The 27,440-nt window shown below is 42.0% G+C and overlaps 1 protein-coding gene across 2 annotated transcripts; it reads right to left on the reverse strand.

Annotated features, from left to right (window-relative positions):
- Positions 1 to 617: 617 nt before the first annotated feature.
- Cpn1 (carboxypeptidase N, polypeptide 1) lies at positions 618 to 26,625 on the reverse strand. 2 transcript variants are annotated; one of them, XM_005407682.1, is made up of 9 exons: positions 26,221 to 26,621; positions 21,845 to 22,041; positions 17,202 to 17,357; positions 14,693 to 14,875; positions 12,476 to 12,587; positions 8,261 to 8,400; positions 6,478 to 6,577; positions 3,353 to 3,471; positions 618 to 893 (listed from the first exon to the last, which is right to left on the reverse strand). In XM_005407682.1, the coding sequence occupies exons 1-9, from the start codon at positions 26,441 to 26,443 to the stop codon at positions 744 to 746; spliced, it is 1,380 nt and encodes a 459-aa protein (XP_005407739.1). In that variant the 5' UTR covers positions 26,444 to 26,621; the 3' UTR covers positions 618 to 743. The 2 variants fall into 2 exon arrangements, with proteins under 2 accessions (XP_005407739.1, XP_013361699.1); XM_013506245.1 differs by lacking the exons at positions 6,478 to 6,577; positions 8,261 to 8,400 and having other exon boundaries at positions 26,221 to 26,625.
- Between the last annotated feature and the right edge of the window lie 815 nt (positions 26,626 to 27,440).

Raw genomic sequence — 27,440 nt, forward strand, 5'->3', positions numbered from 1 at the left:
GGGCATTGGCATTATACCCCCACACACAGAAAATGTCTTGAAAGACGCTAAATGTTGCACGGCAAATTTTCTTCTCAAGGAAACTACTGGCTGTGGTGGAGATGACCTGCAGGATTTCAGAAGCACCAAGTTTTACTTTGGGCGCAGTATTCATGATGGATACCTCAGCCTTGGTCATCGTTCAATAAATCTCCGTGGAGCCCCTGCTCTTCGCTAGACTCTGCAGACAGAGTGGCCAATCAGGCAGAACCAGTTGTTGCACGCACTGCGCCCGGGCCTAAGTCAGGCTCTCAGAACCAGAAACATTCTGAATCCTGCTGGATATATGCACAACTGGGCCAGTTTTCATCCCCCTATACAAGTATTTGTTGTTTTGTGGCAGCACTGAGGATTGAACCCACGGCCTTTGCTCTGAGCTACATCCACAGCCCTTTTTTAAAATCTGAGACAGGGTCTCACTAAGTTGCTAAACTGCCCAAGCTAAGTTTAAAATTGCGACCTTCCTGCTTCAGCCTCCCAGAGTGTTGGGCTTATAGTTGTGCGCCATTGTGCTTGGTTTCTGATTCCTTTCATGACAGCCTAGACAGGGCTTGTCCTGGAACAGATTGAGACCATTCTGAATTGGTCCGAATAGGCTTATATTTAAATATGTCCCAGATAATAAAGCAGAAAGCATGCCCTATGGGATCTGAAAGCAGGAGTACAGTTTGTGAAGTACCGCCCCAGGCTCGGCTCCTCGGGTTTCAGGCAGGGCCTCTATGTGGCTGCTTCACGGCCATGTCCTTCTTTCTCTGTGTCCTGGGCTGCGCTTTCACTCTGCCCCCTTGCCCTCCGCTGGGAGCTCTCCTCCCAGGGTTCACTTCAGTGATGCTTCTCTTGAGATGGAAGTGAACCTGAAAAGGAAAGAGCAGAAGCTGGGAGGCCAGTGCAGATTCTCTTTCAGCACTGCAGGCTCCGAGGCCCGAGACTTGGAAGAATCCTTACAGCGGTGACCCAGAGCAGAGCAGTGCTGTCCTGTAGACTCAGCTAATACTCTTCCCCAAAGCAGTGCAAAATCACTGGTGGTACGTAGGGTGTGGCTGAACAAATTATACATTTATTTTATTTGTCTTAGAAAAAAATATTTCTACCCCTTAAACTATGATTTCACCAATACCGTTCTTTGGACAAGAGCTATGATTGATGGTGTCCTAATACCCAGCTCCCCTGTGCTGACGGTGAGTCACAGTGGCTCTGCTCAGGCCTGCCAAGTGCCTCACCTGAGCCGCACTGCTTGGCAACAGAGATAGGAGAGATGACATAGATTGCGGTACGGATCCTGAGACCCTAAATTTCCACGGGCATCTGCATCCTTTTGAAGGAAACAAACTGGGGCTTCCCTTCTGGCCAGGCACACATGAAACGATGCCTTTGACTGACGGATGTGCGGGGAGCAGCAGAGCTCTGGCAGGCAGCAGCAAAAGAGGGAGTGGTGGCGTTCTCACCGCACCACACGTCCCTGGGGCTCGCCTGGCTGCCCCGCCCTTGGAACACTTGAGCTGCTGAAGCCAGCTGGGAGTTAAAAACATGCCCCTGACTGAGAGGCCTCTGTGGTGCTATTTCCTGCCCTTTCCACAAAAAGCCACAGCCGGTTCTGCTATTTCTTTAAGAGGGGGAATGGGGGAATCAGAATTGACTGTGCTGTACCATTCTATTTAGTAGTACAGAAATTTAGGAAGGAAAGGAGGGCTGAAGAGGGGAGAGAGAGAGACAGAGACAGAGAGAGAGAGAGGGAGAGGGAAAGAACAAAACAAGCAAAGGACACAGGAAAACAAAAGGAGCCACACATCTGGACGCCATGGGGAAAGCAATGAGAACACTGGACCTTGGAAGACATTTTAGCGTGTCTAAAATAGGAACATGAAATCCATTTAGTAAACAGTCTTTTTTCCTTTCTTTAGCCAGATGGCTATCTGCTTTCAAATGGGGAGAGAAACAGACTGTTCTGATCAATAAACAGACTCTTAGTTGTTACTGCCTCCAGCTACTGGCCCGTGATTTGCTTTTTGGGTGTAATAAAGAAGAAAGGAAAGAGGCTGCACTGGTTGGAGAATTGGGATCAGCTCAGTTTGCAGTGGAAAAGTTACTTTTCTTCCTGCATCTGCAAATACAAGTAATTGTAATATGTAAGAGTTGGTAGTAGAGGGGCTGAGGTTGGGATTATCTTGAACTTTCAGAAAATTTTTCAAATGACTTAATTTTTTACCCTGATCTGTTAAAACTGCGGGGTACGAACACTGACCGTGGCAGTGAGCCGTTAGCTTAGGAGGCAACTCGAAGAGCCTGTGGTGAGTTTAATGCCTCGCTCCCACCACTTTCTCATGGAGTGACACGGTATGACTTATTTTCTCTAACTCTCAGGCCCCATGGGCAGAAATGAGGGTACTTATTTACCGTATAAGGTTGTTGTGAAGGGCAGTGATGTAATTCTGGAAAGCTCTCATACAGTGACTGATACACAGCACCTATTCCACAAATAGTTCCCATTGCTGTAATTAAAAAGATGCTCCGCTTGCCTTCGCTGTGCTGAGAAAGGGAGAGGGAGCCTACTACACTCTACAGCTGTCAGAGATGGAGGAGGACAGAATGAGGGGGCCTTACGAAGGCACTGGCTTAGGAAATAAGGTCCATAGATGGGCATTAAGCAGGACCCCATCTACTTTCTCATTTTAGACACCTAAGGATTAGTGTACTTGACCTCTGAGCTCTTAACGCTCCGAGAGTCCACTCTACTCTAACCTAATTGGAAAAGTTCCAGGCTGCAAATCAAGGAGGTTCTTCACTTCTTGTCCTTCCTCTACATGGCCACAGAGACGCGGGGTGCAGCTGGCTCTCAGCTGCAGCAAGCAAAAACCCAGCCTGCGTGCACCCACGGGGCACTTGAAGGCCGTAGAGCGCCACCTGGTGACAGTCCTTTCTGATGGCAGTGATAATACAACTATAGGAACCAGGGGTATCTGGGCCAGCGTTCCGGGATTTACAAACTAACCTTTGTTGAGCGCTTGCTACCGTGTCAGTCACTACTAAACGCTGCATGTGCAATTTCTCTTTTCAGTCTCTTGCAAAAGAGTTACTATTCACGCCAGTTTGCTGAGAAGAAAACCAAGGCTAAGAGATTAGGCAGCGTATCCAAGTTAAACAGAAAAATGAGGAAAACCCTAAAGGATACAGGGAAGTACATAACAGGAGAGTGATCAAAGAAAACTGAGGATAGGAGAGAACGAGGTGAAGCTCAGCAAAGATTATGCAACTGGTTGTTGAGACATGGTAAAAGTGATATCTGAACTGTTGTGTGAAACACAGCCGGACTCACCAGTGTTGGTTCTGCGGGACCCACAATTGCAACCACTGTCTCTGGGTTGAACCCGGGTGCTGTGGCTGTGACAGTGTAGGTACCTGGGAGCAGCAGCCGGAAGTAATCACCACGTTCACCTAAGAGTTACAAGGACATAACTCAGTCTGCTGACGAAAGACCCAGCCCAAACGCAAACTTGATTTGAAAGGGGATCTGGACATGTTAGCTGACCACAGGTTTGGTTTTTCCTAACAGAATGATAAAACTGACGCAGAGCTAAATCAGTCATAAGCACGGTCCTTAATGGGAACAGCTGCTAGAAAGAAGGTTGATTGTGCTCTACACTGAAAGATTTGTGTTCTTTTCTAGAGGCTGTATTTTAATACAGACTCATTTCCAATACAGATTCAGTAGGAGAGAGGAAAGGTTAAAGTTAATTCTTCACCTGGTTAAGGAAATCATTTGAGACCTCTGTTTTGATGTTTGACAAGCCACTCTGAAGAGATGGTGTTTACTTAAAGAAATAAGAATGAGAACTATGGTTTTAACTTGCAGGGAGGCTGATTTTGCTAGACAGAGAAGAAACTGTCATGCTAAACACAGTTACTACAGAAAAGCATAATGTTTGATAAAATTAAGAGCACTCAAACAGAGGCTAAGTCAGAAACCTTGGAAAAGCTGCTCAGTTGAGCAGTGCACAACCTGCCTCAACAGCCATGGCAATCTTAAATTGGATAATCTGTGGTCAGTAGTGTTGTACGCATGTTATTTTATATGTAGTGGGAGGAGTGGACTAAATGCCTACCAAAGATCTGCTTTGGAGAATCATATTTTTAATATCTCTTCCGTTACTTTCAAAAGTATGCTAAAGGTGAAATAAAAATCAAAAGAAGTCTATTTTTCTATGGCAACATAGCATTTTGGCTAATGACTTTCTGTTCTTGTGGCACCATGATATCTTTAAATTTTCCTTTAAGTGCACAGTAATAGATAATTGCAATAATAAATGCAATAAAGAATGATGCAGGCAATAATGAGGAAATCTTTTTTTTCTACCACCTATTAAAGGTCTATAGTAATTTACAAAAATTCTTTAGCAAAGGCAGCGTGTTATTATGTATATATCGCCAGGCATAGTGGAGCACGCCTGTAATCCCAGCACTCGGGAGGCTGAGGCAGGAAGATCGTTGCCAGTTCGAGACCAGCCTGGGCTACAAAGTGAGCTCAAGGCCAGCCTGAACTGCATAGTGAGACCCTGTCTCAAAAAGACAAAAAAAAAAAAAAAGAGTCATATTATGTATATATCGAATAGTTTAAGTCATAGCCCAGGGGCTGTCATTTTCTTAATTGATGGCTCACACTCAGGAGTAGTTAGCATTGTATCAGAAAGACCCCATTCCAGAAGCATCTAGGAAGGGCCCAAAAGCTGTCTTTATCTCTAATCATCACTAAATGCTTTGCTAAGTAGCATAATGAATGCTAGCAATAGGTTTTCTCATTATTTCATCTATTTCACTAGTCAACTTGTTAATTTTAGCACAATGAATGTTGCTAAGTGAGCACCTCTTGATGAAATCAGTGGCATTCACTACTGATGCCTAAAAAGTTTGAGAGACAATTAAATATTTACTGATCTCTTATGTCCTTGCTTAACCGGAGTATGAGAATTAGCGAGCCTTGAAGCCTGTGCTGTTAGGGATGGTGCCTGAAGTCTGATTCCTGAACAGCATGGATCCAGCTACTGGATGGGAGGATTCTGGTTGTCTGATGCCTATAGGCCAGTGATGGTGAACCTTTTAGAGCTTTCAGTGATACCAACAGACTGCTGCAGCACGCATGTCATAGATTTGCCACCACTGCTATAGGGGATAGAATTCTGCTTTTCAAATATTTTCTTTCCCTTAAAGAACATAAAGCAGAGGTTTCATCTAGCTTAAACAGACAGCCTGCTTGGTAATAAATATTTGCCTGGTGAAAATGTGGCTGAATCTTGCTGGATTTGAGGTATGGTGAGTTAGGGAAATTTCACCTACCCTTAACTACTGCTAACCATTAAAAACAAACAAGCAAAACCCTCAAGGATTGCGCAGGATCAGGTTGAGTTGGGTCAGTCAGCAGCACCATTCTTCTGTGAGATAATTTGTTACGGTTTCTATCTAAATGTCGCCTTAAAGCCTCATATAGTCATAGGCGGGGCTTTTCAGAGGTGGTTGGATCTAGGGTGTATGATGCTGGAATCAAAGATGTGACTCTGGGATTGATTCATGATAGGATGCTAGGATTAAGGCTGCCCCACCCTGCTGTGAGTGCTACCCACCCTAAAGGTGTGTAACCTGGATAAACTATAAGGGATAGAAAGAGGGTCCCTGCTTGCTGCTTGTAGCTTGCTGCTTGCTGCCTTGCTATCTTCTCTGCCTGCCATGAACTATTTCTCCTCTGCGATGCCCCTCTGCCATGCCTCCCTGCTTTAGAACCGGCCAACTATGAACTGAAACCTTTACAAACTGTGAGCCAAATAAGCCTTTCCTCCTTTAACTTTGGGTGTCAAGTATTTTGTCTCAGCAATGAGAATAGTAACTAAGACAAAATTCTGTACCCTTCTAGGAGGTTCCAGGTAACTCCAAGATCTGCCTCCATCAATCTTGCCCTGCAGCAAGTCCATTTAAACCAATGTTTCTAATTTTTCCCCAAATAGACATGTAGTAAAATGCATGAGTCAGGGACAAAACGAAACTTGAGTTTTACAGCCCTCTTTTCTACCACATTTCACACCAGCATGTGAGCCTCTAATAGCTTCCAGCCCAGAAATATTTCCAACAAAGTTGTGCGCGACAGTGACTCCTGGAATCTAATGAGAAGTTACGTTTTCCTTCCCTGGTCCTTGCCTCTCAGGGATTTCTTGCTGCACAAGTGAAAGGTTTTTTTGTTGTTTGTTTGTTTTTGTTTTTTCTATTTAAACATCTTGGTTGCTTGATCCAGCCCCTGAATTTACTGTCCTTCTGTCCAGTAAACCCTTCCTTCCTTTGAGCTCCACCCCAGTATCTTTGTCCTTGCTGGTCTCATCAGCTTTCAAACTGGCCTGTGAGTTCTGCTGAAGATAAGGAGTGAGACTCCCTTCCCACTCTCACGCAATGGTGACCCACCTGTTGTGACATCATGATTAATCCCAGTGACAGAAATGACAGCCCCTGTGAGATTATTATTGTTATCATCAAGCACCATTCCCTTGATGCCCTGGTGAACCTGTAGGAAGAAGTGAACACTACAGAGTTATGATCACAAAACAGGTACAGTGTTTAGCGTCTCAAAGCCATTTCTCATGTTTTCACATTTGATCTCCCCAAGGTGGAAATAGCTCCTTCACTGGTCCATTCTCCCTCGCCCCAGTAATCTCTTCTCAACAGAACAGACAGAGTAATCCTATAAATCTGAGTCAGATCATGTCACTGTCCTACTCAAGACCTGACTCACTCAGGGCAAAGGACAAAGGCTACAGTTCTTCTTCTTTTTTTTTTTTTTTTGTGGTGCTGGGGATGGAACCCAAGGCCTTATGCATGCAAGGCAAGCGCTTTACCACTGAGCCACATCCACAGCCCGAAGGCTACACTTCTTATGATGGTCTGTAAGGCTGAGGTCCCTATGAGCAAGCTGATCCTGGAGACCCACTCCAATTCTAGCCACAATGCTGTCCTGATCTTGGACTTTTTTAACTAAAAAAGCTTAATTGTGACAAAATAAATATAACAGAAAGTGTACCATTTTAGCCATTTTAAGTATACAGTTCAATGTTATTAAACATATTCATAATATGCAGTCAGCACCACTACCACCCACCAGGACTCTTTCCAGCTTATAAAAATGAAACTCTGTACTCATTGAACAGTAATTCTCCATTTCCCCTCCCCCAGCCCTGGAGGCCTCCACTCTACTTTCTGTCTCTATGATCTTGATTATTCTAAATGTCTCATGTAAGTGGAATCACATAGTATTTGCCTTTTTGTGACTGGCTTATTTCACTTAGCCTAATGTCTTCAGTATTCAGCCATGTTGGGAAATGGACGAGAATTTATTTCATTGTAGGCATTCTCTACATTTTTATAAATTCATCCACCAATAGGCACTTGGGTTGCTTCTACTTTTTGGTTGTTGTGAAAACTACTGCTATGAACAAAGGTGTACAAATAGTTCTTTGACACCCTGCTTTCAGTTCTTTTGGAAACATATCCCAAAGTGGTACTGTTGGTTCCTATGGTAGTTCTATTTTTTTATTTTCTGATGGGTTGCCACACTGTTTTCTATAGCAGGAGCATCATTTTACATGTCCACCAAAGGTGTGCAAGGGTTGCAGTTTTCCCTTATCTTTATCAACACTTGTTAATTTCTATGTTGTTGTTTTATAGCAGCCACCCTAACGGGGGTGAGGTACTATTCCACGGTGTTTTTGATTTGTATTTCCCTGTGCATTTTTCTAGAGTTAAGCATCTTTTCAGATGCCTATTGTTGGCTTTACATTTGTTGTTGTATCCATTTCAGGAAACTGTTTTTTCCTGGATATCTGCATGGTTCTCTTCCTCAACTCCTTGAAATCTCTGTTTAAAAGTCCCCTTCTCAGTCCCCTTCCTACCTTCTCTCTTTTCACATGTTATAAAACTTTCTTATGTTGCTTATTGTGTGTTTATTGTATGTCCTCAACAGAAAATCAGTTCTGTATGGATAAAGATGTTTTTTACTCAATTCCTACCTTATGGTAAATTTTCTACAGATAGTTGTGGTCAGTCATATTGAATGACTAAACCTCACCTATAGAAGCAATTCAAATGTATTGAGTCATAGCAAAATCAGACTATAGCTACACAAAAAAGCTAGCCTTCCACTAAAGGACACTTCTCTTTCTGTAATCATGAAAGCTGAAAAGTGAGATTTTACCTGTTCCAAGAACTGGATTAGGGCTTCTCGATTACCAAGCCACTCCCGTTCTAATTCCTCTTGGGGGGGAAATTTATTGCAACTGAGTTCCAGTGTGATATCAAAGCAGTTGGTGTGGAGATAATTAAAATCTTGCATTCCTGGGGGGAAAGGGAGTTGGCAGATTTGTACAAATAGGTTCTCACCCCATCTTATCTCTTTTTAATCACAATTTCACACCATGACCTTCATCATCTTCTATTCTCCCTCTTTTTTGTTTTCAAACCAGGGTCTTGCTATGTAGTCCATGCTGCCTTGAACTCACTACATAGTCCAAGCTGACCTTGAACTTGCGGTGATGATCCTCCTGCCTCTGCCTCCTAAGTGCTGGGAATATCTATGCTACCTCTTGATGTGTGTTTACTCTTCTCCATAAATTCTTTCCCAAGGTTCCCAGCTCACATGTATTTCTCTCTTTCCAGTATACTTTATTAATGCCCATTCCATCACTTACATTTTCTGGTTTTTTTTCTACTTCATGACTTAATTTTCCAAAGTCACCTTATTAACTGGACCTGATTATTAAGAGTATATACATGTACTGCTTTTAGGAGAAGATATTTTTTCCTTAAACTATGATGTTCTTCAGACCTGGGGTGAGGGGACTACAGATGAGATTAATATTTTGCTTTCATAGCCTTCACACCAACTGAAAACACAACACTACTATGAAAATAGTTCTCACTGAGAAAGTGATGCATGAAAAAGCATAAGGCAACAGTATTTTATTTTTTCTCCACTAAATGCTTGACTGCTCTGATCTTCTATGTTATTCAGTTGGATGTACTATTTTTAATGTTTCTGATTGTTAAGGTGGCATTTATGTAACAAATTCGTTTGGACTAAAAATTATCCATTTAAAGATGTCTATATTACCCAAAGTGATCTGCAGATTCAATGCAATCCTCATGATTATTTATGAAGAAATAGAAAACTCTATCCTAAAATGTATACAGAATTTCAAGGCACCCCAAATAGCCAAACTAACTTTGAAAAGGAACAAAGCTAGAAGATGCACTTCCTGAGCTTAAAACTTATTACAAACCTCCAATAATCAAAAGAGCATGGTATAAAGATAGACAAATACAGTGGTACCTTGCTTTACAAACTTAATTTGTTTTATAATTTTGGGGACAATAGCTGCACCTGTATTTGTTTGGGGAAGATGGCCATAGCTGTGTTTGTCACCCAATGGCAACTTTATTTGTCACCCAATGCAGAATTTGAGAATAGAAGCAGTCATGAACCAAGGAATTACTGTAGACCAGTGGAATACAATGGAAACTCTTGCAAACATAGTCAAATGATTTCTGACAAAGGTGCCAAGGCCATTCAATTGGATAAAATAGTCTTCAGCAAATGGTGCTGGGAAAACTGGATATCCATGTGCAAAAGAAAGAGGAGGAGGTGAAGGAGGCAGAAGAGAAAAAGGAGAAGGAAAAGAAATGCGACTCTAATAACACCATATACAAAAATTTATTTAAAATGGATTGTAGACCTAAATGTAAGAACTTAGATTATAAAACTTTTAGAAGGAAACATAGGTCAAAACTTCATGACATTGAATTTGTTAGTTACTTCTAGGCTCTGACACCAAAGGTACAGGCAACAAAAAACAAAAGGCAAATTGGAGTTCAGAAAAACTGAAAAATTTTATATAAACAAAGAGAACGTTAACAGAGTAAAAAGGCAACCTATGGAACAGGAGAAAATATGTATAAGTAAAGTCTCTGATAATGGCTTAATATCCAAAATACATAGAACTCCTAAAATTCAACAATAAAAAACAAAAACTATATTAAAAGATGAACAAAGACTCAAATAGGTATTTCTCCAAAGAAGACACACAAATGGCCAACAAGCACATAAAAAAATGCTCAACAGAACTAGTCACTGGGGAAATGCAATTCAGACTACTATGAGATGCAGCTTTGCACCTATTAGGATGGTGTCTATAGATACACACACACACACACACACAAAACACAGGTTCCTCACCAACTGGAACCTGTATGCTAAATATACACTTGATCTCAGCTGAAAGGCCAAGAAGCAGTGTGTGCACTGAATATAAAGTGGTACAGCTGCTATGGAAAACAGTTTGGTGATTTCTTTGAAAAATACAGATGGAATATATGACTCAACAATTCCACTTTTGGAAATATGTCCAAAAGCACTGAAAGCAAGGTTTCAGAGAGATACAAGCACACCCATATTCGTGGCAGCATTATTCACAACAGTCAAAAAGTAGAAACAACCCAAGTGTTCACTGATAGGTGGATGTATAAACACAGTGTAACAGATACAATGGATATCATCCAGCCTTCAAAGGAAAGAAGTTCTGACAGGTGCTGCCACACGCATAAGCCTTGGGAACATCATGCTAAGTGAAATAAGCCAGTCACAAAAAGACAAACAGTGTATGATTCCACTTCTCTGAGGAACTCTGAGTTGTCAAAATCATAACCGCGAGAAGTGGAACGGTGGTCGTCAGGGACCGCGGCCAAGATGAACAGTGCTGGAGGTGGGTGCTGCCGGTTGCACAGCATCACCAATGTAACAGTAAACTGCATACTGAAATGAAGAGAGAAGACTGTATCGTGTGTATTTTACCATAGTAAAAACCGAAACATAATTATCCATTTAGCCAATTTTCACTTGCTCTTGGAGCAGACCAGAGTAAGAGGGAAAATAGTAATTGTAGTTCATTATATTGAGAATCACCTGACGTTCGAACCTTCCAGTGAAACAGATTGCAAGGTCTTATCCCAGAGTTTCTGATTCGGTGGGCCTAGGTGGGGATGGGGTCTCAAAGTTTATATTTCTAACAAATCCCCAACAGGTGTTGATGCTGAGGAGCCGTAGACCCCTCTTGGAACAATCACTTTTGATAAACTAAATCTTGGAGTGGTACCGGCTTAATTTAGAGCACTCACCCTCAGGGGCACGGGCCCTGCTTTCTCAGGGGGGAGGAGGGGAGGAGGGGGAGAGAGAAGAGAAAGAGCAAGTGTAATTTGAAAAAGTACATTTGCTGTTTTTGGTGTGGAGGGTATATATCCTGCTTTCATAATACAAACTGAAGAAATCAGTGTATAACAAAATCTTCTCCCTTGTGTTCAAGTCAGCTTTGGCCGCAGGAAGTCTACCTTCCTAAGACACGGCAGCTCCTTAACTTCCTTGCCGTTTTCCACAGGTGCGGCCAGCGGCTCAGCTTTCACCAGTGTGCTACCTGGGCTGACGCCAGTTCAGACTTGAGAGGATGGGGAAAGACAAACGATTTCTGAAAAAACCTAGCTTTCTGCCTCAGCCTCTTGTCTTTGCTTAGGCGTCCTATGTGCCACAAGTTCATAATGAGAGGTTTATTTTGACCTTGTCCACGAGCCAGGCCCAGAGAATGAGAGAGAACTCTGCTAGAGCTCTCTTCTCTTTGAGGCTATGTTATCAAGGGTCTGTGCCTATGGCGACCTCCTGCTGCGGAGGTGGGCAGTTAGGGTACTGAAGAACTGGTGTTGTCAGGTCAGCTTCTTTGGTTGTCAGTTGTTCTATGAAGCATACTCTACGCCACTTTTAAAAACCTAACATTATAATCCAGGCATTCCCAATTGCTGTACATGTGCTATTTCATTTAAACAATCAAAATTACGAGGCAAATATTATTATTCTAAATTACAGATGAAGAAAACAATGCACTGGGAGGTTACTTAGTCCAAAGCCACATAAGTGGGCTCTTAAGTGGGCAAACTGAGTTTCAACCCATTACTTTTTTTTTGTTTTTTGAGAAATGGGGTCCTGCTATGTAGTTCAGCCTGGCCTTGAACTCACTATGTAGCTCATGGCAACCCTCTCGCCACAGCCTCTCAAATGCTGGGGTTACAGGCATGTACCGCCGCACCTGGATCCAATTTACTCATAACACCCTTCACCAATTGGTCCCATTAGGTCTTTTCCCCTATGCCCTAATCTATTGCATAAACAACCAGTTCTATAGGACCACAGTTTTAAAGAATCACGAGATGACACCAAATGCCAGCCTGAGACTTTTCCATGTTTTCAGGTCTCCATGAGAGTACAAAATGCTGCACTATTCCCATTGGTTCCTTGAGAAAACTGGTCAGTCAAAAGGAGAAATGGGCACTGTTTTACCTAAATGCCAGCACTTCCCAGGACCTTTCTTACCCTTGCTGAGAGAGTACCAGGAAGCCCCATTGGTGATGCCATCGGGAAAGTAATCCCCACAGTTCCAACCCTGGTGCATCCAGCCATGTGCATAGGAGTAGACCTTGGCCAGCTGGAAGGAAAGCAGGCAGAAAGTGACCCTGAATATTCCCAACTCAAATGGCAATGCTTACACTTAAAAAGTATAAGCCAAGAAGCTCTACCAGGTATAAATACTGTATACTTTAGTGTAAGGTCATATGATCAGGGATAGATGGTGTGTGCATATGTGTGTAAGGGTGTGAATGTGGGTTAGTGTGTATGAATACGTAAGCCTGTTGCTGTGTATATATATATATATAAGGGCGTGTAATGTGGACTGGAGTTAAGAGGTCTGCATTCTGATTTTTCCACTTTCCCAGTGCTGTTTCCTCATGTGCAAAGGGAGGGTGCACCAGATGATGCAGTGCCTTCTAATTGTACCATTTTCTAGCTGAATGTTATAAAAGAAATCAAGGAGCAAGTAGAGCAGTAGTACCGTTTATTGGCTGGCAAGAGATACGTGTTGGAAGAATATGTTCAGATTCTCTCTATAATTTTCTTTCATTACTTCTTTTGTTTTGTTTTGAGTTTTGAGATAGTCTCACTGTTGGAGACCACGACAAAGTAGCTCTGAGCAGGATTTAATATTAACCAATTGGCTTTCCACGTTTACTGGTGAGTTGTCTGAAGCTTCGGCACCTTGTCTGAAGAGAGGCAGTAGACTCATAGTAAACAAACCTCTGTGAGTCCCTGGTCGCCCTGAGGCCTGTATTGGCCTGTGAAGCTGTGACATCTCAAAGGACAAGATAAGGCCACAGCTGAGGACGTCTGGCTCCAACCTCAATTAACTTAAAGGAGACTGTAGCTGCAGGCATCTCACTTCTGCTGAGAAGGCCCTCCTGGAGATAACACAGTTCTCCTAAATTAACATAATGTATTACTTGGAAAAGTCCTGCCCAGATTCCCATTTTCTTGAGTATCCCCCTCCTTTGTTTGTAAATCAAATAAATATGGGCTGCCCAGAAAGGTCTTTGTCTAGACTCAGAGAATATCAAAACTGTAAGAGAGTTAGTCCCTGGAGCCCTGAAATCATTTGCATTGTCTCATTTATTTAAACCTTTGCCATCCACTTGCTTGGGAGATTACGGGCCAGCCTGCAATAGCTAAGGGTTACTTAACCCAGTATCTCACTATGTAGTCTGGGCTTCACTTGAACTTGCTATGTAGCCCTGGCTGGCTTTGACTTTGTGATCCTCCTGCCTCAGCCTCCTGAATGCTAGGATTACAGGTGTGTGCCACCGTACCAGATTCTTTGCTTTCTTATACTAGTTGAGGGGCTGGGGGTTTAGCTCAGCGGCCCAGCGCCTGCCTGGCAAGTGTGAGGTCGTGAGTTTGATTCCCGTTACGGGGGGGGGGGGGGATAAAAAGATGACATAGTAGTTGATGAAATGAGATTACTGGAGAAAAAAATATAATAATACACTTGCTTAGTAAAATTTTTGGTATTATTCCCTGTATAATTCATTCCTTAATGACTATCAATATTCATTATATATCAGTATATATGTATTTCATATAGCAATTACATGTCAATGTATAGGTATTTTATATACCACTACATAATTATATAGTAATATATTTGCATATCATATATAATTTTATAATTTAGTTGATACATTTTATTAGAAAATAATAAATTTATTATATTATTCAATATATTTAATACATTATGGATATAAAAATTAGTATATATGTTAATACTGTATTGTTTCAAATAGTTATTTAAACCTTTTTCATGTGCATGGTCTCATTTTCATTAACATAGGCATATTAATATAAAACTGTCAATCAGGTTCCCAGAATCCATATTTAGAAGTCAATAGCTTACCGAGAGCACTATTAGCTTTTTGGCATATTTCGTGTTATTAGATTAGGTATTTTTTACATTGTGGTAATTATATTATGAAGCTTTCCTTTTTTATATTATGAAGCTTTTCCTTTTAATTTACTTTTTCCTGAATTCATGGCTTATTACTTACAGCAAAATGTAATTTAGTAGAGTGTAAGACCCCAACAAGCCGTGGTATTATCTCTTATTTTTTGTGGCCTTGTTCCTACGGGGGTCCTGTGTCACTGATGTGGAGCCCGCCCCGAGCCCCGAGTTCCCCTGGCAGGACACACCGCTGTTCTGCATACCTTCCGGAAAAGCTTATCGTCAGGCGTGGGGGTAGTGGTAGTGCGGTGAGAACTTCGGAGCCGATGTCTGAGGGACTTGTCGTACGGGTAATTGGCCACTACCGCCCCGCCATGGAGGTTGGCTGACAGAACAAAGTTGATGGAGTGCATCCACCGGATCACGGCCCGGGTCTCAGGCTCCACCTGTGACAAGAGGAGAAACTGGCGAGGAAGTTGCAATGGGAGCTGCCCCATGGCCGCTGGGATAATTGTGTTGGGAAGAGGAGGCAGCATATCTGAAAAAGTCAGTCCCACAGGTAGGAGAAGTGTGGCTGGGGAATTCTGACCTTTGGAAACCTGGTTACAAAAATTAAGTTCATAGAACCCCATTTCAGAAGGAAACTTTATGTGGAATTATAATATACTAAGTAGTTACTCTAAAGAAAGCCCTGAATCCATTTGCACTTGCAGTATATATAATTTATAGCCCTCAGTGATTTTTTTCTCCTTTCAGGATGGACATTTAGAGATTATATGGTATTAATGTGTTATTTGCTTCTCCTGGACCCAGGGTCAGCTCTGAAGGCCCCATCTTCCAATCCCAAAGGGGATTGCAGGGACAGTGTTGTGTGCGCCAAGGGTCATACAGCTGGGGAAGAGGAAAAACTGTAAGGGTAAAAAAAAACCCATAAAGTTTAGACTTCCTGAACCTCTTTCTAGAGCCGTCTATAGATATATCAAGTTTACCACATGTGAGAGAAACTTCTCTATAGACTGCTGGAGTTCTCTATCAATAGCTTAGTGTAGTAGAAAGGATGTTGGATTAAGAGTTGAAAGGCTGGGTGTGCTGGCCATGCTAGTACTCAGGAGGCTGAGGCAAGAGGATCTCTGTGAGTTCAAGGTCAGCCTTGGCTATGTAAGTGAGTTCAAGCCCAGCCTGCAATACATAGTGAGACCCTGTCTCAAAAACAAAACAAAAGAAACCCAAAGAGTTGGAAGGCTCAGATTTTAATCCTGAGTCTATCAGTTATTAGCTATGCAGATTTAAATTAGAGTGGTGCTTCATTTCACAAACAATTTGGTTCTCAAACAAAAGCATCTAACATTTTGCTTCCATTCACAAACTCCACATCAGGTGACAAACCAAACCATGGCCATCTTCCCTACACAAACAGAACTGGTGCCATCTTCCCCAAAATCATAAAACAAATTAAGTTTGTGAACTAAGGCACCACTGCATTTTATCCACAAGTGTAATATCTATAAAGCAAAGATAGATAGCACTAATTGATGCATTTACCACACTGATGATCTACTGAAATGCCGGCCATGAAAAACTTCGTGCAACAGGCATGATGGTGCACACCTCTAATCCCACCAGTCTGGGAGGCTGAGGCAGGAAGATCACAAGTATGAACTCAGTTTGGGCATCTTAGTGAGACCCTTCTCAAAATAAAAAAAAAATTTATGAAGGCCTTGTGTTCAATAAGTAACAACTATAATGAGAGAGAGTGAGAGAGAGGCAAAGAGGGGGAGAGAGAAAGAGAGAGAGAGAGACAGAGAGAGAGAGAGAGAGAGAGAGACTTTGTGAAATTGCTAAGTACCATGTAAGTACATGATATTGTTTTCACTTCCTTCACCACTATCACCACTAACATTAAACATTTAGTGAGCATTAGCAGGTGATTCCTGGAGGGCTCTATACTGGGGGAGGGAATAAATACAAAACAGCATAAGATACTGTTGTGGCTTGTATCTATTTGTCCCCTTAAAGCTTCATGCAGCCATAGGTGGGAGTTTCAAAGGTGGCTGGATTAAGGGTGTGATGTTGGAATTATAGGTATGGATAATGGAAACCCCACCCTGTGTGTGGGTGGTACCAATCAATAGGTTTAAAGCGTAGATGGAATACAAAGGGACAGAAAGAAGATATGCTGCTGCTGCTGCTACTCCTCCTCCTGTGGTTGCACTGCTGCTGCTGCTATTTGCTGCTGCTGCAGCTTTCTACTTTTGCTGCTTGTTGCTGCTTTCTTCTGCCTGCCCTGCCATGAACTGTTTCTCCTCTATGCCACCCTGCCTTGGAACCAGCTGACTATAGACTGAAACCTCTATAAACCTCTGAAACCTCTATAAAGAACCAAAATAAACCTTTTCTCCTTTAACTTTTTATGTTGGGTATTTTGTCTGAGCAACAAGAAAAGTAACTAAGACAGATACAAATATTGCTGTAGAAAAATTCACAGAGGTAAGCTGATGTTCAATTTTCCTGCTTGTTTAGTTAATGTGAAGATTATTTAGCAATCTTTCTGCAAGAATTTTTTTTGTTTGTTTGTTTAGACAGGGTCTTGCTATGCAGTTCAGGCTGGACTTGAGCTCACTTTGTAGCCCAGGCTGGTCTCAGACTCGCAATAATCCTCTTGCCTCAGCCTCCTGAGTTCTGGGATTACAGGCATGTGCCACCATGCCCAGCTCTGCAAGAATTTTCAGATGCTGGTTTACTTGCTTCTATTTGCAAATTTTAATCTCCTACCTGATTTTTCCAGTTGTCTGGAAGAGGCAAGTGATGGTTGGGGCCTCCGTACTTCTCATTGTAGTAGAAATAGGTATTGAGGTCAGGGAAGTTTCGGTTTAGGTCCACTCCATTTGCATTGTTTCTGCCGATCAGATATCCAGATGTGTTCGGGCCCTAGGAGAAAGTTGAAGAGATGAAAAATGAAGGTTTCAGACTGAATTTTCTATTTGGAGAACACTGTATAGCTCTTTTAGTTACTTGTTTAATCTATCAAATGATGTAGCATTTTCTTCTTTCACTTACCCAAAGACCCAGCGATGTGTTTCAAATTTTCCTGAAGGCCCATTGCTGGAGCAGAGATCCCAGGAAAAGCTCTAACAAGTGTTGGGTGTTTCAAGACCATAAAAGTGTGGAAACTTTTGTTGTTATTGCTTTATTTTTTGTGAGACAGAATCTTGATATGTAGTTCAGGCTGGCCTTCAACTCACTGTTTAGCCCAGGCTGGCCTCCAACTCCAAGTGATCCTTCTGCCTCAGTCTCCTGAGTGCTGCAATTACTGGCATGTACCACCATGCCTGGCTGATTGCTTTTAAAAAATAACTTTATGGAGATATAATTTACATACCATAAAATTCACTTGTTTTTAATGTATAATTCAAGGATTTTAATATGCTTACAGAGTTGTACAATCATCATCACAATCTAATTTTAAACATTTCTACCACCCTCGAAAGAAATCTTACTCCTATTTAATCACTTCTCATTTTCACTGAAGCCCTAGGTTATCATTTTCTTGTTTTTTTTTTTTTTTTTTTTCTTCCAGTACTGGGAATTGAACTCACGACCTTGTGCTTGCCAAGCAGGCTCTGTGCCACTGAGCTAAATCCCCAGCCCCTAGGTTATCATTTTCTATCTCAATGGATTTTCCTCCTCTGGACATGTCACGTAAGTGGGATTATACATCATGTATTCTCCCCACCCCTCCCACTGTGCCTAATGTTTTTGAAATTTGGCCATGTTGTAGCATGTGTTAGCATTCACTCCTTCTGTTACTAAATAGTTCTATTAAAGAATTTGTCACATTTTATTTATTCATTCACTAGCTGACAGGCTGTTTTAGTTTTCTAGGGCTGCTGTAACAAATTACTACAAAGTGGGAGGCTCTAACAACAGACATTTGTCCTCTCACGGCTCTGGAGGCTTGGAATTCAGGTGTCAGCAGGGTAATACTTTTGGAAGCCTCCCTCTTTGCGTCTTCTTGTTTTGAATGGGTCCAAATCTCTGGTATTCCTTGGCTTGTAGATACATCCCTCTAATTTCTGTCCCCACCTTTACCTGGCCTTCTCCCCGGTGTGTCTGTCTGTCTTTATAACTTCTTTCCTAGAAAGGCATCAATCATACTGGATTTAGAATTCACCCAATCCACTATGACTTCAGCTAATGATATCTATAAAGGCTTTATTTCCAAATAACACCAGTCACAGGTTCCAGCTGAGCAGGAATTGTGTGTGTGTGTGGTTTGTTACTATCAAGGGCACTTGGGATGTTTTCACTTTTTTGGCTAATATGAACAGTGCTGCCATGAGCATTCATGTGTATGTCTTTGGTTGGATTTGTTTTTTTCTCTTTGGATACATATGTAGGAGAACTGCTGGGACATGAGTCTATGTTAACTTTTTGAAAAACTGCTGAGCTGTTTTCCAAAGTGATTGCACTATAGTAAGCAACTCTCCTCCTTTTTAAAAAAATTAGGATCCTTACATTTATTCTGAGAAGTATTAACTTTCTGGATCCCTTAATTTCTCTGCTCATACATTAGATTTTATCTTTATTTGCTCGTGTATTCATTCAAGTCAGTCAGACATTTAATCAACCAACATTTCCTTAAGTCTTTCTCAGTTCAAAATTATCTAATAGACATTAGGGAAAGAACTACCTTTTTTGTTTGTTTGTTTTGTTTTTGCCGGTACCAGGAATCAAACTTGGGGCACTTGCCAGGCAGGTGCTGTGCCGCTGAGCTAAACCCCCAGCCCCTAGAGAAAGAACTAAATGGGACATTATTTTAGCTTTCTAGGCATTCACAGCATACATGGGAGATAAAGAGAGATGTAAATAATTAAATATATAAAGTGGTAGAAAAGAGGCCCATTCAAAATTGAAATGCCATTTAATGTTTTGTGTGGCACTGGAGAAGGGCACTAGAGTCCACTGCAGCCCTGTGAACTGAGAGAGGACAGCTCAAGTTGTTGGCTGTTCCTGCAAGGGTGAATGGATCGTTGAGGGCAGCTGAAAACTCAGATGTCCTACCACTCAGATTTTCCTTAAGAAATCTTCATTGATCGTAGGTTTTTCCTTTTATTGTGACATCTTGATTATATTTTATTCTCAGATCACACTGAGAATGTAACTTTTTAAAAAGTTCTTTTAAGCTTCCTACATCAATTCTGTCCCGGTGGAACCATTGATCCGACTTTTAAGTTTGGCATTCACTTCTAGAACGTGATGATTTTTTTTATGCTTCCAGGAGTTTTCACTGCTTGCACATTCTTAGCAATTTAGCTCTTAACTGTCAGTACTAACAGCTGTGGGCTTCATTAGTTGATCTGTCACATACACTGGTCTTCAGATGGGCAAGAAGTGGCCTGCGGTGTAGCTCAGTGGTAGAGCACTTAGCTAGCATGTGTAAGGTTCTGGATTCCATTCTCAGCACTGCCACTGTGGGGGGAGGGGGCTTTCCCTAAAACAAGTTTCCCTTGACAACAGGGAGGGTGACATAATGGTTTCCTATTACTGCTGTAACAAATTGCCACAGATTTAGTGGCTTTGAACAGCACAAATATATTATCTTAATGGTTTGGGAGATCAGAAGAATAAAATGGGACTCACAGGACTAAAAGCAAGGTGTTAGCAGGGCTATGTTTCTCCCAAGGGCTCTACGAGAGTCTACATCCTGACGTTTCCGGTTTCTAGAGGCCATCTACATCACTTCTTCCATCCTCAGAGGTAGCAACGTAACACCCCCAAATCTCCCTCTGATTCTGACTACCAGCCTCCTTCTTCCACATGTAAAGGACCTTTATGGTTGATTACACCGGATCCACTTATGTAATCCAGGATATTTAAGTCAAATGGTTAGCAACCTTAGTTTCAACTGAAACCTTAATCTCTCTTGCCAAGTAACATAAAAAATTCATACGTTCTATGGATTAGGATGCAGACATCTTAGGGAGGGGCTTATTCTGATTTTCTACTTGTGCCTTTAAAGTCTGGTAGCTAGGAAAATCTCCCCTGTATAATCATGCAGACCGGTTTCCTGTGGACATACCAGGCAGCAATGTTGTCTGAGAACCTGATGGGTCCTCTCATGTTCAAGTTCAAGGTGTGCTCCCTCTGAACAAGAACATGCCAGGAGGGCGGAGAAGACTGGCTTCCCGGACACAGCTCAAGGACTGGTGGGCTGGCAAGAAGTTTCCCCACTTTCTGCTGCTCTTTGTATTACAGAGGATGTGGATAAGGATGAGTTGGTTTCCCAGTTTCCCCAGTATAATATAGGGAAAGCTAATGAAAGAAAATAACTGGGTTGGGGTCTTCCCCCACATTCCTTTCCAATTTTCCTGCTATTTGGAAAACTCAAGTATTGAGGCACATTAGTGGGCCCTTCTCTGTTTTCAGGAGTGGGTAATGTTCTCTTTTTTCATTTGTTGAGTCATTTCAGCAGGAAGTTCTGAGATGGCAAGAGTCAAAGTTGTGTTTGATTCAACATCCTGACTGTATTTCCCTATCTGCCTCCGTTCACCCACAGCCATATTCTCAAGTAGCTTTAAAACATACTTTAACTTAACCCCCTCTAGCTCCCCCACCTTTATTTAAACATAGATTTTAGAAGAAACATATCTATGGTGCAAGGCAGATAAATGCCTGGCTTTACCCTTGAATAGGTCTAGGGCAGGACCTGGGCATCTATATTTCAAAAATCTTCACCTATTATTTTGATGCATAGCCACAAAAAAAATCTATTGATTTAAAGTAAGACACACTGACATTTTGAATTTATGTTAGGAAACAAGTAAAAAAACTCCACAGACATTTTTCTTGCTGTAGACATAACTCCAAAATAAAAAAATTGAAAAGCTTATTATATTAGTAGAGTAACAAACCCTCCAGAAATATAATAAAGAATAAAGAATTGACAATTAATTCCCCACCCTCCAATCTGGGGAAAGTGTGATCTCCTTGGTATTTTCCCCATATACACAAATGGGAAGGTAGTGTGGGACGGAGAAGGGTATTCAGGAATAAGTAAAAGTTCAGGAAAGGGTATATTTTGCCTCATCCCTTCACATCTGGATAGTATTTTCCAGGTTATGTGAGATGGCAAGAGTCGAATTTGTGTTTGATTCAGCATCATATACTGACTCATTGATCCTCACAATAAAACCTTGAGGTCAGGCGGCACAGAACTGAGGCTCAGACCAGCCCACCGGTATTGCTCAAGGTGCTACGGGAGGGAGCCTAATTCTTCATCGTTCACTATATTTCTGTTGGTTCCACCCCCGCCTTCCCTGACATTTATCTCTGAGCAGCGTTCACAGCATGCCAGGGAGCATACTGCCTATTGGGGTTTACTTTCCTTTCATGGATGTAGTTGCTCTTTCTCATACCTGGGCAGCAGCCATCTCATAGCCGTCTGGGTTCATGGAGGGCAGGATGTGAATGCGTGTGCCCTGGATGAGCTGCATGATGCGTTGGTTCCGGTTCCGGAACTCTTCACACAGGAATTCCGACAGCTGCAGCAAAAGCTCTCGGCCCAGCACCTCATCGCCATGCATGTTCCCCACATACTTGACTTCCGGCTCCACTACAAGTGAAGAAATGCACGGGCAGAAAAAGAAAAGATGGGGAAAGCTTGGATGTGCCACTGACCTTGCAGTAGGATCTGTTCAGATCCATTCAATAATGAATGAAGGGAAATCTCAGGCTTTAACTGAGTCTTTGCCAATAGTTCTTGAGCCCCTTCCTAACCGACTGCAACTGCCGACGTTCCCAGAATTCATGTCAGGGCTCATAATGCCTACCATTAATTCAACCTCCATTGTGCGTTGATGTTTATTGTTGTTAATCTTCACAGGCCTGTGAAGTAGGCACTTTTAAGCTCAGACTGAAGAAGAATGGGAGATAAAAGAGGTTAAGTAACATGTCTGAGGACTTTTAGCTAAGAAAAATAATAGAAGTCAAAGCCCAGCTAGCATTTGCTGTGCCATTTACCTTAGCACACTGCTTTGCAGAGACAAATCCTTCAGGATGAGGATGGTATTTCCCTAACACCTCTCTCTAAAGTAGTCTTGGTGATAACATAACCACTGCTGATCATTCCAGTCGAAAACTTAATTTTCCTGGCATGTGGGAAACTAAAATCCCTCCTTCATATCTGAGAAGGCCATGTCCTACAGCACAGAATAAGAAGTTTATTTTTGTCTCAGTACTCTCCTCTTTGATCATCTTAACTGAGAAATCATTCTTACTCTTTTATTTTCATTTATTTATTTTATTTACATACTTTAAAAGAATTTTTTTTAGGGGGTGGGGATTTAGCTCAGCGGCAAAAGTGCCTGCCTGGCAAGCGCAAGGTCGTGAGTTCGGTTCCCGGTACCGGAGAAAAACCAAAAATAAATAAATAAATAAATAAAAATAAAAGGAAGGAGAGAAACCAAGTGACTTTTTTCCCATTCAATATTTTCCTGCTTCTATATCTTTTTTGATTCCACACTCTTCATTTCATTCTTACTCTGTGACATCATCTTGGGTTCTGCTTGTTGGGAGCGAGCTCTTCCTTGACTTCCCTTCTATGGAATTTACCGCAGTCTGCTCTTGGTTTTAACAATTTTTTAAACTATTTTTGACATGCCTTATTTCCTTTATTGGACCTAGCCTTGGAAATGTATATATTTCTTAATTTTCTTTAGAACACAGTCTATTATTGTGTATCTTAGTATTCTTACAGCAGTATTTTCCAAAAGAATGCTTGGAATGCTCACAAGGGTTGTCTGGCAGATTTTCCACAATGTGTGTTCTTTAATCTTAGGGTATTTCTTTGATCTTAGATTTTATCAGCGATGGTGAACCTTTTAGAGCTTTCAGTGACAACAAACAGCTGGCTGCAGCACATGTTCCATAGGTTCACCACTGCTGGATTATGTCTTTCTTGTTTTGCCTGGTGTTAAAATGTCTTTCTTTTAGGAAAGCTTGGTGATAGTAGATGACTGATAGTTTTCTTCATATCCTTATTCAGTAAAATAAAATTTGGAAAAGTTATTTCAGATGCCTTCAATCTCTTAATTTAAAAAAATATTTTATTAGTACACGTTTGCAGTACCTAATTATTACATTTATTGTGGGTAGTTAGTACATGTACATAACGCATCCTAGTTATTTTCCTGCTCCTTACCCCTCCACTCCCTCCCTGCTCCTTCCCGCCGTGGTCCCCTTGCCATTTGCAAAAGCTCTACCTCTATGTTTTTCTAATTTCTTTTCATCTCCTTTTTTCTGCTCTCTTCCCCTCCTTTCATCTCTTGTTCCCCTCCCCATTTGAAAAAGAGCTCCTACTTGCTATTATCTAGCTTTTATTTTGCTCTTTATTTATATCTTGGGTTTTACATAAAAGAGAAACCATGCACTATTTAAACTGTGTGTCTAACATCATGGCCTCAAGGCGCCCATTTTCCTATAAATGCCTCAGATTTACCCTCCTTCATGGCAGAGCCGTTCTCCACTGTGTGTCAGTACCACATCTTCTTTATCCACTCATCTGCTGACACACATTTTGGTTCAATCCCTTTGCCCCCACCCCTGGATCATGGTAATAAATCTCCCACTTGGTCTCCCTGCATCTGCCGAGCCCTAGTAGTCTATTCTCCTAAATCAAGGGTTTATAACAGTTTTCTGTAAAGGGCCGGATAGCAATCCTTTAGGCTTTATGGCCAATGTTGCTTTGCAACTCTTTCAGTAGAAGCAGCCACCAACAGTGCAAAAAACAAACAGATGTGACTGTTCCAATAAAACAATCACCAAAGCAGGTGGCTGGCCTTGGGCTGCAGTTGGCTGATCTCTGTTCAAAGTGATCTTTTAAAAATTTAACTCTGATCACATAATTCTTTAGTTCAAACGCTCAGTGGATTCTCACATTACTCAAAGTAAAAGCCAAAATCTTTGCAAAGTCCTACCATGCCCTACCTGAGCTCCTGTTGCCAGGCACCCCCAAATACCTGGTTCTGTCCTCTTGTTCTCCTCCTGGCCATTCTGCTTGAGACACTGTGTCGCCCTCACTCTCCCTCGTGTGTGTGACGCAGGCTCTGGCTCCTGGAGCCGTGTGTTTGCTCTTCCTTCTGCCTGTCACTCCCCTCACCCCCACATCAGCATAGTGTGCTCCCCTGTCAGATCTCTGCTGAAAACCACCTCAGGGCAGAAGTCTCTCCTGGGCATCGGCAGCCTTCCCAGCTCCTCCTCATACTCCATGGCAATCCTGTCTTTCCTGGTTTAGTTTTTTCTGTAGCATTTATTTCCATTTGACATAATATGTACTTAATTACCCATTTATTGCAATGTTAGTCCACTAGAATTTAGGCCCATGAGGTAAGGTCTTTGTATTATTCTTGGTTGTACTTCTGGAGTCTACAAAAGTTCTATCGGTAAATATTTATAGGATGACTGAATGAAAGGAATGAGTGAATGAACAGCAAAATTGCAGGACTTCAGAGAAAAGAGCAGTCGATGAGGGCTAGTGTATGAAAAGTATCAAGGAAGGCCTTGAATGCTAGAAAATACAAAGGCAACAAAAAGAGGATATGATGAGGGGGACTAACCCTATGTTCACTGACAGCCACAGTAAACGTGGGATCTGAGGAAAAGCAGGTGTCTGCTCTGCAAGTGCAGCTTCAGAACAAGGCTCTTATCCCCATGTAAGAACACGGCATCCCACAGGCCTTTCCTCTATGGGATTTTGAAACTGTCATGGCCAGAATACAGTACGCTGGGGTTTTCAAGAGTGAGAACATTATATCAGTGTTTAGGGAAATCATTCTGGCATCTGAGTGCCAGATGGAAGGTTCAGAGAGTGGCAATGCTTAGGAGCTGGAAGGCGCTTTAGGCATCAGTGCAGTGATTTAGGCGCACTGTGATGGAGGCTGGGTTAGGGCTGGGATGTGGACATGGAAAGGAAAGAGTGATTTGGGGTTGATCGTTTGAAGGAGGAACTGATAAACTTGAATGTCACAATTGCTCTAGGTAAAGCAGCAATTTGAAACAAATGACCATCATTATGCGCCCACAAGTGCCATTGGGTCTGTACTTACAGACATTGGTGCTATCCACAACAGACTAGGAAGTCAAGCAGTGATAGGATGACTCTGCTTTGATGAAAGAATGTGCCTATGAGAAGGGTAAGTTTGAGTATGCACTTTAAAAGTCTGCAAGGGCATACCTCAACACATTAACAATGGTTACCTACAAGCGGTAAGATTGTAGATGGATTTTTTCTTGTGTAATTTCTCATTCTTAACCCAAACATGGGCTGTTCTGATAACAGAAATAAACTAACAACAATAACAAAAATAATCCAATGACTATAGCTAATCCCCCTCTCTCAAGTTCTGTCCAGGACACCATGCTCTCTCGCACTGCCCTTTCCAGGTGAGCTACTCTTAAACCCTCGTTTCTTGGCAAAGCTAGAAGGGTTAATGATTTGTGCAATGCTTCGGAGCCATTGGATAATGAAAGATGACTAACAAGAAAAATAAAAAAAGAAGGGGAATGAGAGGGAGAGAGAACGGTCGGAAAGGGGACAAGACAGAAGAGTCGCTTTGTACTGCTTAGGTATTAAGGAAACAGATCCCAAGGGACAGGGAAAGACTTCTCAGGAGTTAAGGAAGAAGTCATATTTTACAGGCGAAGGGTTCCCTAAACCTTCCTAGAAACGATTCCAGTTACGGTATTTGTAAGGGGAAGGTCCTGCTCCGGACACAGAGAACCGCTCAGGACTTACAGAGCTCGTGAGTCCCAGGGTAATCACTGAATTCCAGCACGTACAGCAGTCTCCCCTTCACGCTGCGCCCGATAGTATAGATCCGCGTGATGTGGGGGCACTGGTTGTGCACCTTGTACAGGGTCCGCACAAGGTCATCGTACCGGTGGTGCCGAAAGGTCACAGGGGCGACCAGCTTGAAGAGAAGAAGAAGGTGCAGGAAGACAGAGAGCAGGTCTGACATCTTGCTGGGCTTCTTCAAAGAGAGCAACAGACATGTGCCTCCTACTCTCCAAATTAGCCTCTGTACCGGTCGGAAACGAAGGGGCCAAGGTCTAGCTTTGCCTACTTTCCCTCCAGGAACTCAGTGTGACAGCGCCCGAGAGGACACTCAGGATTGTCACTCTCAATGCTGAAAATTATTTATGTAGCTCTTGAATAGCCACTCAGCTCTTCACGCTCTTTTCTCCTCCTCTCCAAACCCTGGAGAACCTCTTGAAAGGGTTACTGATTAACTGGACTGTAAACAGACTTCAATAGAGAGTGGCTATAACCCTTAGGTTCCCAGAGGGTTTTGAGAAACTTGGCTGTGCCTGTTCCCTTTGTTACAGCTGACGAAAAGCGCTCCGTCCCCTTTGATCTTACCCACTCCTCCTGCCCTGCATCTCCCCAACCAGAGCTTTTTCTTGTCCCTCTTTTTGCCCTCAAAAATCTTTCAACGGACACCATTCAGAAAATGAAAGTACAAGCTACTGACTGGGAGCAAACAAATGTAAATCCATATCTGATAATATACCTATGCTATACAAAGGACTCTCCACACACTAATAGAAAGACAACAATGCAATTAAAATTAGCAAAAGATTTGAATACAGTACTTCACAAAAGGGAAATACGAGTGCCTAATAAGTGGATTTAAAGACGTTCAACATTACTAGTTACTAAGTGCAAATTAAAACAATGTGAGATTCACTTCATCTCCACTAGAATGGCTGTCATAAAAAAGAAAACAACAATTCTTTGGAGGAAACAGGAAGACAATATAACCCTCACATATTATTGATGAGAACGCAAAACAGTGCAACCATTTTGGAAAAGTTTTGCAGGCTCTTAAAAGATTAAATATATTTTTACTACATAACTCTGAAATTTCACTTCTAAGCATCAACCCAAGAGAATTGAGAACATACATCCACAGAAAAAATTGTATATGAATATCCACAGCAATATTATTCATAATA

The sequence above is a fragment of the Chinchilla lanigera genome, unplaced genomic scaffold (assembly GCF_000276665.1).
Source record: "Chinchilla lanigera isolate Chin_1 unplaced genomic scaffold, ChiLan1.0 scaffold00106, whole genome shotgun sequence".
Classification (NCBI taxonomy): domain Eukaryota; kingdom Metazoa; phylum Chordata; class Mammalia; order Rodentia; family Chinchillidae; genus Chinchilla; species Chinchilla lanigera.